We start from the raw sequence: 18,331 nt of genomic DNA, 5'->3' as shown, positions 1-18,331 counted from the left end.
TACTTCTATTTCTGCTGGTGTACCTGTCACCCTGCATTGGACAGGGTTAAGGTGGGCATTGGATAGGGTTAAGGTGTGCCTTGGACAAGGTTAAGGTGCAAATTCATTTGGTGGCTCAGACAGTAAAGAATCTGTTTGCAATGCAGGGGACGTGGGTTTGATCCCTTGGTCAGGAAGATCCCCTGGAAAAAGGAATGGCCAACCCCCTCCAATATTCCTGCCTGGAGAATCCTATGCCTAGAGGAGCCTGGTGGGCTACAGTGGATGGGGCCATGAAGAGTCAGATATGACTGAGTGACTTTTACTTTCATTTGACTGCGAGCTCTGACCATCTTCCTGACCCCTGACCATCTTCCTGACCCAAGGTGGCGTATTCACAATTCCAGGAAACTAGGCTTACAAACCACACGTTAGCCCCTTTATTTCCCTAAAGTAACTTCCCCATTTAAATTTGTTTTTGTGTCCAACCTCCAGAGAAACTGCCTCAGGAAGCAGAGTTTACCATCCTTTGGGTCACTGTGGGCGGACCCAGGTGACCATGGTGGCTGCCTCGTGGAAAACCTCTGCATTTGTGGTTCTGTGTAAGTGCATGCCAGACCCCACATGAAAGCTGAATGAACGTCTTTGCTCTTCCAGCCCTTGAAGCCCCTAGAAAGTGACGAGGACTCTCCTCTGGTGACTCTGTCCTTCGCGCTCTGCATCCTGGGGAGGAGAGCTCTGGGCACCGCAGCTCACAACATGGCCCTCAGGTACCCGGGGAGACAGTTGGCACAGACACCAGTTGGCATTTTATGTGCTGGACAGACTTTTGTCCATCATTTTCTTTAAAGTTGGACTGCCTCTACTTCTTCCAGAGCGTTCTCTCTCTAATAAATCATGTTGGACCTGTGAGAAGACTTTTTGATCATGGTGATCTTTTGGGGAATTAAATGTGAAAATGGTATTAATAAGGAACAGTCAAAGCCCTGGAATTCTAAGCATAGGGCCTTCTATGTTATAAGAGTCTTTGCACATTTTGAGGGGAGATTAAATGAAATCATGCATATGTCAACTGAAAAATCATTCGCAACCTTAAAGTAGCAAATGTTTTATTTGGTGGGAATGTTTAGGACACTGGGCCCAGGGGACGGCATCTCAGTAGCCCTGAGAAGCTGCTCTTAGGAGGCAAAAGAGGGAGTCAGGCTATATACAAGTTGGCAACGAAGGGGGCCGGTAGCCTGAACATCAAAGATTATTGTTAAGTAAGGAAAACCAGATATCAGATTAAGGAATTTAGTGTTCTTCTATGTACGGGAAGATGCAAAAGTCTGGGATTATTAAAGTCATTTCTTTCATATGCATCTCAGCTGTCTGGGGCCAGCATCCTGCATTTTTATAGAGGTGTTTTACAGAGGTATTCTTCTCTTGCTTGAATTCCCTTTATGGCTCACCAGCTCACACTTGGGTGCAGGCGTGCTAAGTCGCTTCAGTCGTGTCTGAGTCTTTGTGAGCCCATGCACTGTAGCCCACCAGGCTCCTCTGTCCATGGGATTCTCCAGGCAAAAATACTCGAGTGAGGTGCCATGCTCTCCTCCTGAAGGAGGGAATCTTCCCAACCCAGGAATCAAACCTGTGTCTCTTATGTCTCCTGCATTGGTAGGTGAATTCTTTACCACCAGCCCTGTGAGGGCTGTAACTGCTGGTGACTGTGACTTTCTCAAGTTCCGCCTGTAGGAAGTGGTGCTGCTTGTCAGCATGGCTCAGAAATTCATATTTGGAGGGCTGGAATTGTGGATAGCTATGACATTTCTTGCACACCAGTATGGCAGGAGATATTCCATTTCATACGTATGAAGTGCCTATGATATTCAGCAGAATTAATGTTCAAAAAATGTTAGTTCTCCTCCCATTTTTTTTTCCCATAAAAGGAAATGGTTACTTCTGTGCTTTAGTCCAGAGCCTGCTCTGCCCTGACTCTAACGGGGCTTTGATGACTGGGTGTTGCTTCTCCTGTTTTTTCAAACTCTCTTTCTGCTGGATCTTGCCCCCTTGTATGTTAGCAGCCCAGGTTTCTCTTCTTAAACAACAAAACTATTTTGAGTTTAATTTTCAGTTCTCTCCTGGCCTGTTTACCCTCCTTGACCCTCTACCCCTCAGGTCTTGCCTTCACAAACAAGCCCTTGAACTTGAATCACAAATGAAGTTGTACTCATTGCGCCCCCCCCCCCCCATTTCCTTCTCCAGGGAAACAGCTCTTGTGAATTTCATCAGTCACCTTCTCATCACCCCAGTCAGTGGCCATTTCACAGACTGCCCCTTTGGTATTTAGCACTGTGGGCCAGATGTTCTGGATTCTCCCTGTCCATTAAAGGCATCTTGATTGGTGCACACTAGTCTCCCAGGGTCTTGTAAATATCCCAATGCCCAAGCCCTACCGCAGGGCAGAGCCCTCATGTCAGGACCCGTGCAGGTGGACCACGCAACAGGACGTTTTATTGTCCCCTGGGAGCATCAGCGTGCAGCCAAAGCTGAGAATCATGCAGATCCAGGGAGCTTAAAAAGAAAGCGTTCTTCTATATAATGGTTTCTCCTTTACTTGGGCTTTCTTCAAGATTTCTGAGCTGTATTGCTAAACCTGTGTTCTGCAAAGGGGTCCTTTTGATACTCTACTTGAGTGCATTTGGGGGTTATTAGGTACGATAAGCTTCTTAAGGGCAAAATCCACTTATGTGCTTGTTTAACAATCCTCACAAGGAGGGGCCATTGGATAAACAATTCTGAGGGGACATCGGAATGCCCTTCCCGCAGGGGGTAGCTGAGTCATCCCCAGTGGCGAGCCATGGGCAGATGTCATCCCAGACGTGTGTGCAGTGGTAAGGGGTGAAGTGGTGTGGCTGGCAAGCCCTCACCCTTCTCTGGAGAGGAAAAGGTGAGAACTGAGGCGGTTAGGATTCACGACAACTAGTCTTTCAGCACCCACACCTCAGAATTTTACAGATTTCTTCATAGGGGAGAAGTGCTCACTGATTATTGTGTTGGCCTGTTCTAGAAAATACTCTGGGGGAGAACTGGCCTGCTTCTACCCCGTCTCTTCCCTCCTACCTGACCTCCTACTGTGTGCTGTCCTAAGTTGCTTCCATCATATCCAGCCCTATGAACTGTAGCCCAAGAGGCTCCTCTGTCCATGGGATTCTCCAGGCAAGAACACTGGGGTGGGTTGCCATGCCCTCCTGCCCTCCTCCAGGGGATCTTCCTGACCCAGGGATCGAACTCACATCTCTTATGCATCCTGCATTGGCAGGCGGGTTCTTTACCACTAGCACCACCTGGGAAGCCTCATACTGCTGCTGCTGCTGCTGCTGCTAAGTCGCTTCAGTCGTGTCTGACTCTGTGCGACCCCATAGACGGCAGCCCACTAGGCTCCTCTGTCCCTGGGATTCTCCAGGCAAGAATACTGGAGTGGGTTGCCATTTCTCATACTAGATGCAAGCAATTCCCTTTGTGGTCATCTGGGACTGAATTCAAAGATTGAGAGTCTAGTAGAAGGCCCCTTCATGAGCTTTGTAAAACAACCTACTATAAATATTGTAAATAGGAAGTACTCTTCGAGAAGGGCTTCAGAAGATTCAAGGCTCTATATCATAAAATGAGTCTTCATACATTCATAGCACCCAAGCATCATTTTTTGGATCGATGGAAAGTTTTTTTTTAATGAATTTAAAATTTTCTTTACAAATTGCAAATAAAACGCTTCAGCGATTTCACTTTTTCCATTCCCATCCAACATATTTTCACTTCTTCGATCTTGTTTGTGTGACTTGTTCCAATATTTCTGATCCAGGTGTTTCTTGCTTGGTCTGCTTTATTTAATTTTTCCTTGATTGAGCACCATGCCTAGCAGCTGCTTTGTTAACCTTGTTTTGATGGAATTTTTCTTTGTTTCAAAAGCTTCTCATACTCCATGTCAGCTCTGCTTGTTCCAAACACAGTGATGAGATAAGTCTGGGAATAATACTCTTGGTATTCTAGGGAAAGATTTGATTATCTGAGGCCGATTCACTCCACTGAGCGGTCCCATACTGTAATAAAATCCTACAATGCATTTTCATTTCGGTCCTTGACGTACTAAAGATATATGTTAGACGCTGCCCTGGGCTGGGGGTTGGAGTCTAAGTCCACGAGGTTCTGATGTATGTGGAGGTATTGTGGGGGGCAGGGAGGGGCACAGAATGAGCGGGAGCTTGGAGCAGGGTCCCCACCTCAACTCCAACCAAACAGCTGTGCTAGAGTTCAAGAAATGGTTTTGCTTGTGAAAAATGGTTTCAGAGCTCAAAAATTTTTTTAAACATAAATTTCTATGGATATAGTCAAACTGCTTTCCAAAACTGCCCCAATTTCTATGAATATTTTGCCATAACTTGACTAACAGTGAATAATCTTTTTTAATTTGTCTAGCCTAATGGGTTTAAAAAAAAATCATCTCATTCTTATCTGAATTTGCATGTCCATAATTAATAAGGAAGTAAGACTCTTTTTAAGGATTTATTGGTCATTTTTTTTTCTGTGAAGTGCCTGCCCATGTGTACGTTCTATCCACTTCTGTGAGGTTGTTATTGTTGTTCAGCCCCAAGTCGTGTCTGACTCTGTGACCCCCAAGGACCGAAGCACGCCAGGTTTGCCTGTCCCTCACCATCTCCCAGAGTTTGCCCAAGTTCATGTCCATTGAATCGGTGATACCGTCCAACCATCTCATCCTATGTTGCCCTCTTCTCCTGCCTTCAAATCTTCCCCAGTGTCAGGGCCTTTTCCAATGAGTCAGCTCTTTGCATCAGGTGGCCAAAGAATTGGAGCTTCAGCTTCAGCATCCGTCCTTTCAATGAATATTCTAGGTTATTTTCTTTAAGATTGGCTGGTTTGATCTCTGAGCTGTCCAAGGGACTCTCAAGAGTCTTCTCCAGCACCACAGTTCAAAAGCATCAGTTCTTTTGCGCTCAGCCTCCTTTATGGTCCAACTCTCACATCTGTTCATGACTACTGGAAAATCCACAGCCTTGCCTGTATGGACCTTTGTCAGCAAAGTGATGTCTTTGCTTTATAACACCCTGTCTAGGTTTGTCATAGCTTTCCTGCCAAGAAACAATAGTTTTCTAATTTCACAGCTGCAGTCACTATCTGCAGTGATTTTAGAGCCCAAGAAGAGGAAATCAGTCACTACTTCCACCTTTTCCCCTTCTATTTGTCAGAAGTGATGGGACCAGATGCCATGATCTTAGTTTTTTAAATATTGAGTTTTAAGCTGTTTTTTTTCACTCTCCTCTTTCACCCTCATCAAGAGGCTCTTTAATTTCTATGAAGTACTTGCTGGTTTTTAGAAGCTATTCTCATATTAAGATATTAATATGTGTTAAATGTTTTCTGTCAAGGTGCTCTTGTCTTTATGGTGGGGCTGCTATGCCTCATTTTCTTCTCAGGTGACATTTATTTTATCTTAAAGTATTTATTTATGTATTTATTTATCTGTGCTGGGTCTTAGTTGTGGCATGCAGGATCTAGTTTCATAACCCCTGCATGGGGAGTGCAGAGTCTTAACCACTGGACCACCAGGGACATCCCTTCTCAGGTGAAATTAGACCTCACATTTTATAAAAACCTCAGCTGGAATTTTGATTTAGATTGTATTAAATTTACAGATTAGCTTAAGAAGTAAATGGACATTAGTCAATAATATACTGTCTCTGGTATCATTCAGTTTTTTAAATGTCTCTCAGTAGCAGTTTATCATTTTATGGAGATTTGTAATACTTAGAATATTTGATCCTAGATATTTTATAGTTTTATTGTGACCATGAATAGACTCCTTTTGTCCCTATCACATTTTCTAATGGCTATTGCTGGTTTACAGGAAAGTTATTTCTTTTTTCATATTGGTCTCATTCTGGGCACCTCTTACTGAACTCTGTTATAAGCCTATTATTTCAATGGCACTTTCCTGATGGTCCAGTGGTTAAGACACCGCCTTAAAATTCAGAGGGTGCAGATTCCACCCCTGGTTGGAGAACTAAGATCCCACATACTTCACAGCCAAAAGACCAGAACATGAAACAGAAGCAATATTGTAATAAATTCAATAAAAATTTTAAAAATGAACCACATTTTAAAAAATCTTAAAAATATTATTTAGATTAATCCTATTTGATTCTCTGCTGGAAAGACATATCTGCACATAATGACAGTTTTGCTTTTTCTTTTCCGATGGACATAACTCAATTCTTGCTACACTGGCTATGACCGCCAAGTGGAGGTGGGCGTCTGTGTTAGCTTCCAATTGCTGCTGTAACGACTTACCACACTTAGGTGGCTTACAGCAACATAAACTAGTGGTCTTACAGTTCTGCAGGTTGAAAGTGCAAAACAGGTGTCACTAGGCTAAAACCCAGGTGTCAGCAGAGCTTCGTGCCTTCTGGAGGCTCTGCGGGAAGAATCTGTCCCCTGCTCAACAGGCTGCCTACATCCTTACCACGCCTTCCTCCATCTTCCCAGCCATCTGTGTAGCATCTTCCAGTCTCTCTCCAGCAAACTCTGTCTCACCTACGTCTCCCTTTTACATATGAGGGTCCTTACGATTACACTAGGTCCTCCCAGATAATCCAGGAAAATCTCCCCCTTTAAATTAAAGTGCTCAATTTAATTACATCTGGAAAATTCCTTGTGCCCTGTAAGATAACATATCCACAGGTTCCAGAGAGTAGGACATGGGCATGTTTGAGGGGCCATTGTTCTGTTCAGCACAGCATCCTCACATTAATCCAGACATTCATGGGCATAAATGTCAAATTTTAGCCTTAAAAACTAAGCTTTGTTTTAGGCTTCTATTAGACAATTTTTATCAGGTTAGGAATTTCTGTCTCTTCCTCGATTGCTAAGACTTTTTATCAGGAAAGGATGATGAATTCTTTGAAAGTGTGAGGGCTTACATTCAGATTAAATTATTCTTCTTAAATCTATCAGGTGGGCCAAAAAGTTTATTCAGATTTAAGTACCAAGACACATTTTTCATTTTCACCAAGAGCTTTATTGAACAATATATTCACTAACTGAGCCAACGTTTTAGCCAAACTAATGTTAGTGTAATTGGTAATATTAACAAATTCCTTCATTAAAACATCCTTTTAATTCTGAGATAAGCTCTGATTGGTCATGATGCATTGCTTTTATGCAATGATGAATTCACTTTGCTAATATTTCATTCAGTATAGCTTTATTATATATTCAAAGTAGGAGTGTCTCATCATCTGTGTGTGTGTGTGTGCACGCACTTTATCCTCATACAATTTTAACTCAGGAGTATACTCTTACGTGTACTCTCTGAGACCAAACAAACAAACAATATCATTCTCACATATTTAATGTCAAGGAGTAAAAGGTGATTTTTGAACACTGATTCCCCAGGTAGGTCTTACACAGCAGCCTAGCAGCAGTCACAAGCTCTGCTCATTTGATGGGTTTCTGGGGGACATATTTTAACTTCACAACAGTGACATAGCTTTGACAGGCTATCCTCAAGGAATAAAAGCATGTACATGCAAAGTTAGAGAGAAAGAGTAAGTTGAGAATCAGCTTAAACCAAATGCAAGTGAGCAAAAGAGTACAAGTATATAAAATGTCTTCAAGTGAAATATCCATATGTTTAGGGAAATAGAATGAGTTAATAAGGATGTGACAACCAAAAACTGATAATGGTTTTAATTTGGAGTTTGGGGCCTTTCTCCTTTGTAGAACTGTGTCTCCTACTGAATAAAAGCATACATATATAAAGGCATGTTTTAGGAGGAAGTCAAAATAGTTTCAGTGACCCCAGGGGCGAAAAGACAGCTTGGTGACTGCCTTCCAGTAAATTGGAGGGGATGAGTAGATCCTAGTTGATGTCTGTTTACAGAGATAACAGTGAGAAGGTGGCTGTACTTTACAGCAGCATCATGTTTGCTTGAAGAAGAAAGTTTATTGGCTCTTGGAATACATAGGCTTCTAAGAGGATAGAGGGCAGGAGGAGAAGGGGGCAGCAGAGGATGTGATGGTTGGATGGCATCATCGACTCAGTGGACATGAGTGTAAGCTAACTCCAGGAAGCAGTGAAGGACAGGGGAACCTGGTGTGCTGCAGTCCATGGGGTCACAGAGTAGGGCATGGCTGAGCAACTGGACATCAACGGAGGATAGAACATGTCAAGATAAATGTGAGCTTGGAAAATGACAGAGAAATAATGATGATGTTCTGTGCTAGAGGGTGAGAGCCCTGAAAGATGACCTCGTGGCAAGAGGTCACTGTCACAGTCTGAGGTCACATCAACCATATCCCCACCCCTCCCACCCAGAGTGGACTAAGGAAAGCAGTGTTATTCAGGAATCCTATACATCATCTTAGTTTCCTTTCTCCATCTTCTACTGGATATGAGTCCCCACATTAGCGCCAGACGTCATATTGGATCATCTTGCAGATAAGACTGAGGTTTGTCTGACAGACTGGGGTTCAGTTCAGTTCAGTCACTCAGTCATGTCCAACTCTTTGTGACCCCATGGATTGCACCATGCCAGGCTTCCCTGTCCATCCCCAACTCAACTCAGAGTGTGCTCAAACTCATATCCATTGAGTCGGTGATGCTATCCAACCATCTCATCCTCTGTTGTCCCCTTCTCCTCCTACCTTCAATCTTTCCCAGCATCAGGGTCTTTTCAATGTGTCAGTTCTTCACATCAGGTGGCCAAGGTATTGCAGTTTCAGCTTCAGCATCAGAGCTTCCAATGAATATTCAGGACTGATTTCCTTTAGGATGGACCGGTTGGACCTCCTTTCAGTCCAAGCGACTCTCAAGAGTCTTCTCCAACACCACAGTTCAAAAGCATCGATTCATCGGGCATTCAGCTTTCTTTATAGTCCAACTCTCACATCCATACATGACAACTGGAAAAACCATAGCTTTGACTAGATGGACCTTTGTTGGCAAAGTAATGTCTCTGGTTTTTAATATGCTGTCTAGGTTGGTCATAACTTTTCTTCCAAGGAGCAAACGTCTTTTAATTTTATGGCAGCAGTCACCATCTGCAGTGATGTTGGAGCTCAAAAAAATAAAGTCTGTCATTGTTTCCATTGTTTCTCCATCTATTTCCCATGAGGTCATGGGACCAGATGCCATGATCTTAGTTTTCTGAATGTTGAGTTTTAAGCTAACTTTTTCACTCTCCTCTTTCACTTTCGTCAAGAAGCTCTTTAGTTCTTCTTCACTTTCTGCCATAACGGTGGTGTCATCTGCATATCTGAGGTGATTGATATTTCTCCTGGCAGTCTTGATTCCAGCTTGTGCTTCTTCCAGCCCAGCATTTCTCATGATGTACTCTGCATATAAGTTAAATAAGCAGGATGACAGTACACAGCCTTGACATACTCCTTTCCCAACTTGGAACCAGTCTGTTGTTCCATTTTCAGTTCTAACTGTTGCCTCTTGACCTGCGTACAGATTTCTCAGGAGGCAGGTCAGGTGGTCTGGTATTCCAATCTTTTTAAGAATTTTCCACAGTTAGTGGTGATCCACACAATCAAAGGCTTTGGGATAGTCAGTAAAGCAAAAGTAGATGTTTTTCAGGAACTCTCTTACTTTTTGATGATCCAATGGATGTTAGCAATTTGATCTCTGGTTCCTCTGACTTTTCTAAATCCAGCTTGAACATCTGGAAGTTCACGGTTCATGTACTGTTGAAGCCTGGCTTGGAGAACTTTGAGCATTACTCTGCTAGCATGTGAGATGAGTACAATTGTGTGGTAGTTTGAGTATTCTTTGGCATTGCCTTTCTTTGGAATTGGAATTAAAAATGACCTTTTCCAGTCCTGTGGTCACTGCTGAGTTTTCCAAATTTGCTGGCATATTGAGTGTGGCAATTTCACAGCATCATCTTTCAGGATTTGAAATAGCTCAACTGGAATTCCATCACCTCCACTAGCTTTGTTCGTAGTGATGCTTCCTAAGGCCCTGTTGACTTTGTGTTCCAGGATGTCTGGCTCTAGGTGAGTGATCACACCATCGTGATTATCTATGTTGTGAAGATGTTTTTTGTATAGTTCTGTGTATTCTTGCCACCTCTTTTCTTAATATCTTCGGCTTCTGTTAGGTCCATACTATTTCTGTCCTTTATTGTGCCCATATTTGCATAAAGTGTTCCCTGGGTATCTCTAATTTTCTTGAAGACATATCTAGACTTTCCCATTCCATTGTTTTCCTCCATTTCTTTGCATTGATTTCTGAGGAAGGCTTTCTTATCTCTCCTTGCTATTCTTTGGAACTCTGCCTTCAAATGGGTATATCTTTCCTTTTCTCCTTTGCCTTTCACTTCTCTTCTTTTCACAGCTATTTGTAAGGCCTCCTCAGGCAATCATTTTGCCTTTTTGCATTTCTTTTTCTTGGGGATGGTCTGATCACTGCCTCCTGTACAATGTCATGAACCTCCGTCTATAGTTCTTCAGGCACTCTGTCTATCAGATCTAATCCCTTGCATCTGTTTGTCACTTCTGCTATATAATTGTAAGGGATTTGATTTAGGTCATACCTGAATGGTCTAGTGGTTTCCCCTACTTTCTTCAATTTAAGTCTGAATTTGGCAATAAGGAGTTCATGCTCTGAGCCACAGTCAGCTCCCAGTCTTGTTTCTGCTGACTGTATAGAGCTTCTCTGTCTTTGGCTGCAAAACTATAATCAATCTGACTTTGGTATTGAGCATCTGGTGATGTCCATGTGTTGAGTCTTCTCTTGTGTTGTTGGAAAAGGGTGTTTGCTATGATCAGTGCACTCTCTTGGCAAAACTCTATTAGCCTTTGCCCTGCTTCATTTTGTACTCCAAGGACAAATTTGCCTGTTGCTCCAGGTGTTTCTTGACTTTCTACTTTTGCATTCTAGTCCCATATAATGAAAAGGACATCTTTTTGGGGTGTTAGTTCTAGAAGGTCTTGTAGGTCTTCATAGACCCATTCAACTTCAGCTTCTTCAGTGTTACTGGTCGGGGCATAGACTTGGATTACTGTGATATTGAATGGTTTGCCCTGGAAACGAATAGAGATCATTCTGTCATTTTTGAGATTGCATCCAAGTACTGCATTTTGGACTTTTTTGTTGACTATGATGGCTACTCCATTTCTTCTGAGGGATTCTTGCCCACAGTAGTAGATATAATTATCATCTGAGTTAAATTCACCCATTCCAGTCCATTTAGTTCACTGATTCATAAAATGTCAATGTTTACTCTTGCCATCTGCTGTTTGACCACTTCCAATTTGCCTTGATTCATGGACCTAATAGTCCATATTCCTAAGCAATATTGCTCTTTACAGCATCAGACTTTACTTCCATCAGCAGTCACATCCACAACTGGGTGTTGCTTTTGCTTTGGCTCCATCTCTTCATTCTTTCTGGAGTTATTTCTCCACTCTTCTCCAGTAGCATGTTGGACATCTATTGGCCTGGGGAGTTCATTTTTCAGTGTCCTATCTTTTTGACTTTGCATACTGTTCATGGGGTTCTCAGGGCAAGACTACTGAAGTGGTTTGCCATTCCCTTCTCCAGTTTTGTCATAACTCTCTACCATGACCCATCCATCTTGGAGGGCCCTACATGGCATGGCTCATAGTTTCCTTGAGTTAGACAAGGCTGTGGTCCATGTGACCCGATTACTTAGTTTTCTGTGATTGTGGTTTTCAGTCTGTCTGCCCTCTGATGGAGAAGGATAAGAGGCTTATGGAAGCTTCCTGATGGGAGAGACTGACTGAGGGTGAAACTGGGTCTTGTTCTAATGGGCAGGGCCATGCTCAGTAAATCTTTAGTCAAATTTTCTGTTAATGGGTGGGGCTGTGTTCCCTCCCTGTTATTTGACCTGGGACCAAACTATGGTGGAGGTAATGAAGATAATGGTGACCTCCTTCAAAAGGTCCCATGCACACACTGCTACACTCAGTGCCCCCGAGCCTGCAGCAGGCCACTGCTGACCCATGCCTCTGCCAGACACTCCTGGACAGTCATGGGCAAGTCTAGGTCAGTCTCTTGTGGGGTCACTGCTCCTGAGTCCTGGTGCACACAAGGATTTGTTTGTGCCCTCCAAGAGTCTGTTTCCTCAGTCCTGTGTAAGTTCTGGTGGCTCTAGGGTGGGGTTAATGGCGACCTCCTCCAAGTTGGAAGCTCAAAAATCAGCATCAAGATTTTACATTCAGGAGAGCCCAAGAGTTGTGGGAAACCAAGATTCACCTCTTGTTTGTGCTTGTGCACACACTCACTTGCTCTGAGTCCCAGCACAGAGGCAGCAGCTTGGAGAACACATGGATCATCCAAGAAGATTCACTGATTAATTTCAGGACATATGCTGAGTGGAAGGGATCTGGTGGGACTTTCTCAGGGGACAGAAGTGTTGGCATGTGCCTTTTCCCTCCTCTCCTTCCACATTGCTCACCAGGTGCTGGTTGAGGTCATTTCTGTCATTCTCTGCTACTTAGCTGACACCATGCACCCTGTCCTGGAGTCCTCTGAGGTCCAGCCTTGCCCAACCTGCCAACAGCCCCCTCAAAGCAGCTCCCATCCCAGGAGCCTTGCCCTGTATATCACCATGCCCAGAGCAGTAACAACCGTGCCTGAAAACAGCCCTGGGGCCAAGCACCACCCATCAGCCACCCATAGCAATCATGACCCAGCCACAACAGGAGGCGCATTCAGCCCACATTCTGGTGACCTGGGGGAGCTGTGCCATTGGGCCCACTGGACACCTGCTACATAAGGTCACATTTTCAAGGCTAAGAGATGTAGCTGATATACCTAATACACAGAAACAAGCAGAGAGAGTTGAATATAATGGGAAAGAATCTGAAAGAGAATATATATGCATATATGCGCGCACACACAGATATGGGCTCCCCAGGTGGTGCAGTCATAAAGAATCTGCCTGCCAGTGCAAGAGACACAAGTGACATGGGTTTGATCCCTGAGTTGGGAAGATCCCGTGGAGCTACAAGTGGCAACCCACTCCAGTATTCTTGCCTGGAGAATCTCATGGACAGAGGAGCCTGGAGGGCTACAGTCACGGAGCTGCAAAGAGTTGGATATGACTGACCACATACACACACACGTATATATAAAGTTGAATCATTTTTTTGTACACTTGAAACTAACATATTGTAAATTAATTATACTCTAATTAAAAAATATAATTTAACCCTCCCCCCAAAAAAACCTGATAGGCAAAAATGCGGACAAAGGGTATCTTTCAAATGAAAGAAGACAAACCCCAGGAAACAAATTAAATGAAACTGAGATAATCACGGCAGCAGATAGAGAGTTTAAAGTAACAGTCATAAACATGCTCACTGAAATTGGGAAAAGAATGAAGAACACAGTGAGAACTTCATCAAAGAGATAGAAAATACAAAGAGCCATTAAGAATCCCCCTCTGTGGGAAAGCCTTCTCTTACCCCAGTCTGGGGCACAGGTCCTGTGCTGAGCTTCCACTCCATCGCTTCTCTGAAATGTCTGGATGTCTTGAGGAAGCATCCAGGTTCTGGTTCCCTGAGTCTCAGACCTCCCTATGCCCCAGAATCACTTGGGGATCTTGGTCAGAATATAGACCCCAGACCCCATCTCACACATGCCAGCTTAGAATCACTGGGAGCCGGTTTTGGAAATCTATTTTTATTCTGAGCAGTTGCCAGGAGGTCGTTTCTTCCACAGCCAGCCTGCTCCTGGTCTAGCAGCCTCCAGAAGCATCTTTCACCAGATAATAACAGTTGATCCCATTGATATAGAGGCCCAGAAGTACTAAAACGTCATGAAGCCAAACATACTTTTAAAAAGCTTTTCATCAAATCTTGTCTTTTAACTACTTCTCACTTGGGAATTATTATTTCTCAATATAGCTGGCATTTAGTTGAAACCACATCCCTGAGATTCTTTCACCATGTGATTACTCTCCAATGATTATCTGAGTTTCTACAAGATAAACGTCCTTTGTTTATATCTGATGCCCATATTGCCTGGACATTCCAGTTCAGTGAAAATCAGAACTGATCATAGTGAACATTAATGATGCACTCCATGGGTTTTGGGAACAGTGCTAAGTGCTTGACACGAGTTGACACATTTCATTCTCTCTCAAGGCATGAAAGAGGGTGAGGTAGGTGCTATTGTTGTTGAGTCGCTAGGCTGTGTCAGACTCTTTTGTGACCCCATGGACTGCACCCTGCCAGGCTCCTCTGTCCATGGGATTTCCCAGGCAAGAATACTGGAGTGGGTTGCCATTCCCTTCTCCAGGGGATCTTCCTGACCCAAGGATTGAACCAAGGTCTCCCACCTTGCAGGCAGATTCTTTACCATCTGAACCACCAGGGAAACCATACACCAATTTAAACCTTGGAAAATAGCTCATCACCGACCTCAGGAAGGTAAGGTGGGGAATAGTTCAAGACTTACACATTCATGGTATTTTTACTGTGGGGTCAACTGAAGCCTTTGAAGAGATCAGTCCATTCTAATACAACCTCTGAGCTAGTCTTTAAGAAGATGACTCCAGTTACATGTTTTTAAAGAGACTCTGTGTTTCCTGGAGAGGTGGGTGGCAGGAGGGAGGTATGCTCCTTCAATGTCATGTGTGTGCTAAGTCACTTCAGTCGTGTCTGACTCTTTGTGACCCTGTGGACTGTAGCCCACCAGGATCCTCTGTCCATGGGATTCTCCAGATAAGAACACTGGAGTGGATTACCATGCCTTCCTCCAGGGGATCTTCCGAATCCAGGGATCAAACCCACATCTCTTAGGTCTCCTGCATTGGCAGGTGGGTTCTTTACTACTAGGGCCACCTGGGAAGCCCTTCAGTGTTGCACGAGATGCTAAATATCTGTTCCCACCTGTCTCATCCTCTTTCTAAACTCCTTTCTGGCCTGTTTCCTCTTAAATGAAAGGGTTTTAATACTATATCTTATACAGGCAACCATGGGAATGAGCTGAGCTGATGGAATGGAAAGCACTCAGTAATACACAAACCACCAGAGAAATGTAAGGTATCCTTTCTGTCTCACTTCTAGTTGCTCAGAGCTGGTGCTTTTTAAAAAACAATATGTTCACTGAAAGATTATTTATGAAGTGTTAGTGGTTTTAATATTTGTGTAACTTAAAATTCTGAGATGCCCTTGAATAATACAGATATCTACAATACTCTCATATACACAAACTACTATATTTCCTGGTACTGAACATAATTATACTGCTCTAACTTCCACCCATAAAACATTAATCTTTCAAAACCACACCTTTAGGAGTTCACAAATTCTTATTTCTCCCGAGTTTTTAAAAATTATATTTAAACCTTTAAAAAGGAAGCTGAAATCCTCAAACCAAAAGCCTTAATCTGCCTTTCACAATGTTTATCAAATCATCATGATGTACATTTTATTTATTTTCTTTCAAGTTGGATATATGATTTTGTTTTTATAATTTTAATTTTTTTGACCTTTTAAATACTTAAAAATTGTGTCAATTACACCTCAATAAAGCTGAAAAAATTGAAATCAAATACAAATAAAGCCTTAATCTGAACGAATTCTGAAAAATAGATCAATGAAGAGGATCTTTTATTCATCCCACAGAAAAAATACATTTAGTAATTTTCGCCTGAAGAAAATATATCTTGTATTTAAAGAACTCAAAGATTAGTTGTCAGGAGTTGCTTTTGGACAATGATCAATAAGAGCTTATCAACAGTAGGAAACTGATACCAAGGACCATCCCCTCTTGCATGGGTTACTTTTTGTACTTCCAGCTCCTTTAGTGGTCAGGAGTGATGGGATCAACCATGCATGGTTGGGGGATCCCACAGAGGAATGAATCATGTATGAAACACGCTGCCTCTCCCACAGTGAAGATGCTCTCTGAGCTAGGATACTAACTTACTCACTCTCTAAGAATCTCCATTACTAATTAGTAAGCATGGGAAACCCAGCCTGCAAATCACGGTTGTTCGCATATGTTCTCTGAGGTCTCCATGTAAAGCAGTGCCCTGCAGCAGAAGGCTCTTCACGATGCCCATCTGTAAACATACAGTATACGAGCCTGTTTGGGCATTAACTTGAACATATCAATCCCTCTGGAGAGTCCACTGGGAGTCCTGCAGAAACTATCCCAGCATTAGAGTTGTTTCCATCTGAATCCCAAGAGTCATTAACACTGGATCCAAGATAATGAACCAGTGTCTAGAACTTAAAATCTGTATCTTTAATCATAATGGGCAAGGTTTCTCAGCAGCAGCATTATTCACATTTTAGGTTGTGTGGCTGTTTGTTGTGGGGGACTGTCCTGGGCGTTCCTGCCTGGCCTCTACCCACTGGGTGCCACGAGAACTGCCCTGCAGCTGTGACATCCAGAGTGTTTCTGGATGTCGTCAAATGTTTCCTGGGACCAGAATCCCCGTGCACTGAGAGCCAGTGAGAGGGTACAGGTGAGAACTGGGCTGAGTTGGATAGGGTCATAGGCAACATCTGGCTAGACTCGAGCCCTGAGGACTCCTCTGTGGATAAAGAAAGATGCCGTAAAACAGTGAAAAGAGGAGTGAAAACAGCTTTTGCTTCAGCTGGCCATTCTCAAGTTGTCACTGCTCTGTGAAAGGTGATGGGCGAGGATGCTGAAATGCGCGGGACCCATTAAAGCATAATCTTCATGGAGCTAGAGTTTCTGCCAGGGCTGCAAGCAACAGCCAGAGCTTCAGGCCAGAAAATGACTGTTTCCAGAAAGGTTGTGTACATCTGTGCTTAAGTGCTGATGGCCCCGACCTCCTATCTGTACTCACCACCAATGGTTATGTCATCATAGAATAGGGAACAGGGTCAGGAACCAGAAAGAACAGGAGTAAGTTCAAGCAGAGTGTCACAGAGACTCAGCTTGGTGGTGGCTGGTATCTGCTAGGGGTGTGGAGTGACTCTGAGCAGAAGCTGAATCGTCCTTTCCAACACACGTGCACACATACAAACATGCACCCTTGTACACTCACACACACACACATGCACGTCACACATAAACATGTGCTCATCTCAAGCACACACACATACACATGTGCACTCATGTACATGCACATACACACACACGCACATACATACACTCAAATATGCCCCACACACGGACAGGCACACACACACACACGTACACACACTTATGATGTTGAGATATTATGCAAGTGCTAAGTGTGTGGAATGTGGGTTAACACTGCAGAAGAGGTGCAGAAGGCTGGTCCCAGAGTGTGTCACCAGACAATCAGTGCAGGGGCAACCCTGTCCATTTGTGTGGGGACGGGGCAGGGCAGGCTCCAGAAGAAACCTGGCCCACGTATAGTCATGTGTTAGAGACGCACATCCGCATGTAGAGAACTGGACCGCAGCACTGAGATGAGCCTAGGCTTACATGGCACCACATTTGTGCAAAAAACTGCAATATTCTGAATAAAGATAGCACTAAGGGGCCAAGTGTTGGCTGTTCTAGTCCCCACAAAGGCCAACCTTGAATAACTCAGATGTAACCCTGTTTCCCTGCTCCAGCTGTTGGCCTCAGGGTGGGAGCCTGTCATCTCTCAGTAGAGTCTTAACAGAATAAAGCCTGGTGATTCTGCAAGTCAGAAATGGGTGGGGGCCACCTGGAGACCTCTCCTCTCCTCAGAGCTTCCCAGCTCATCACATCGCTGCCTTCTTCCTCATTCTCCTGAAGATAAAAGGCAGATAATGAAACACCTTATATTTAGGATGCCTGTATCTTTAAGGTACTAGGAGTAATGCCCCACAATCTAAGGGTAGTACCCTCAATCTAGTGAAATTCTAATTCAGGCTTTGTTTTCTGCATGGAGACTCATTTTTTAAAAAAATTTTCATTGACATATAGTTCATTTACAATGTATTCACTTCTGCTATACAGAAAAGTGTATATATACATTCAATTATATATCTATACATTCTTTTTTAATATTCTTTTCCATTATAGTTTATCACAAGATAATGAATATAGTTCCCTGTGCTATACAATAGGACCTTGTTGCTTCTCCATTCTATATATATATATATATATATATGTTAGTTTGCATCTGCTAATCCCCAATTCCAGTCCTTCCTTCCCCCAACCCCCTCCCCCTTGGCAACCACAAGTCTATTCCCTCTCCCCATGATTCTGTGTCTGTTTCATAGATAGGTGTGTGCATTGAGACTCGTTTTAATGTAATAGCAGTAAGTCTCATAATGTGTCATTTTCCTCTGAAAATAGAAATGATCAGTAAAGCATCTATCATTCTGTCAGTAGGGGCCT

At 43.3% G+C, this 18,331-nt stretch overlaps 1 protein-coding gene across 2 annotated transcripts in view; it reads left to right on the top strand.

Moving 5' to 3' along the window:
• PCNX2 (pecanex 2) overlaps window positions 1-18,331 on the top strand; it is a 292,933-nt gene that overhangs the window by 251,488 nt on the left and 23,114 nt on the right. For both annotated transcript variants that reach the window (XM_025284518.3, XM_044942027.2), the window contains one exon: window positions 637-749. In XM_025284518.3, coding sequence (XP_025140303.3) covers window positions 637-749 — 113 coding nt within the window. The remainder of the gene's footprint in view (window positions 1-636; window positions 750-18,331) is intronic.

This window comes from Bubalus bubalis, chromosome 4 (genome assembly GCF_019923935.1).
Source record: "Bubalus bubalis isolate 160015118507 breed Murrah chromosome 4, NDDB_SH_1, whole genome shotgun sequence".
NCBI lineage: Eukaryota > Metazoa > Chordata > Mammalia > Artiodactyla > Bovidae > Bubalus > Bubalus bubalis.
This window is presented reverse-complemented; position numbering and strand designations above follow the sequence as displayed.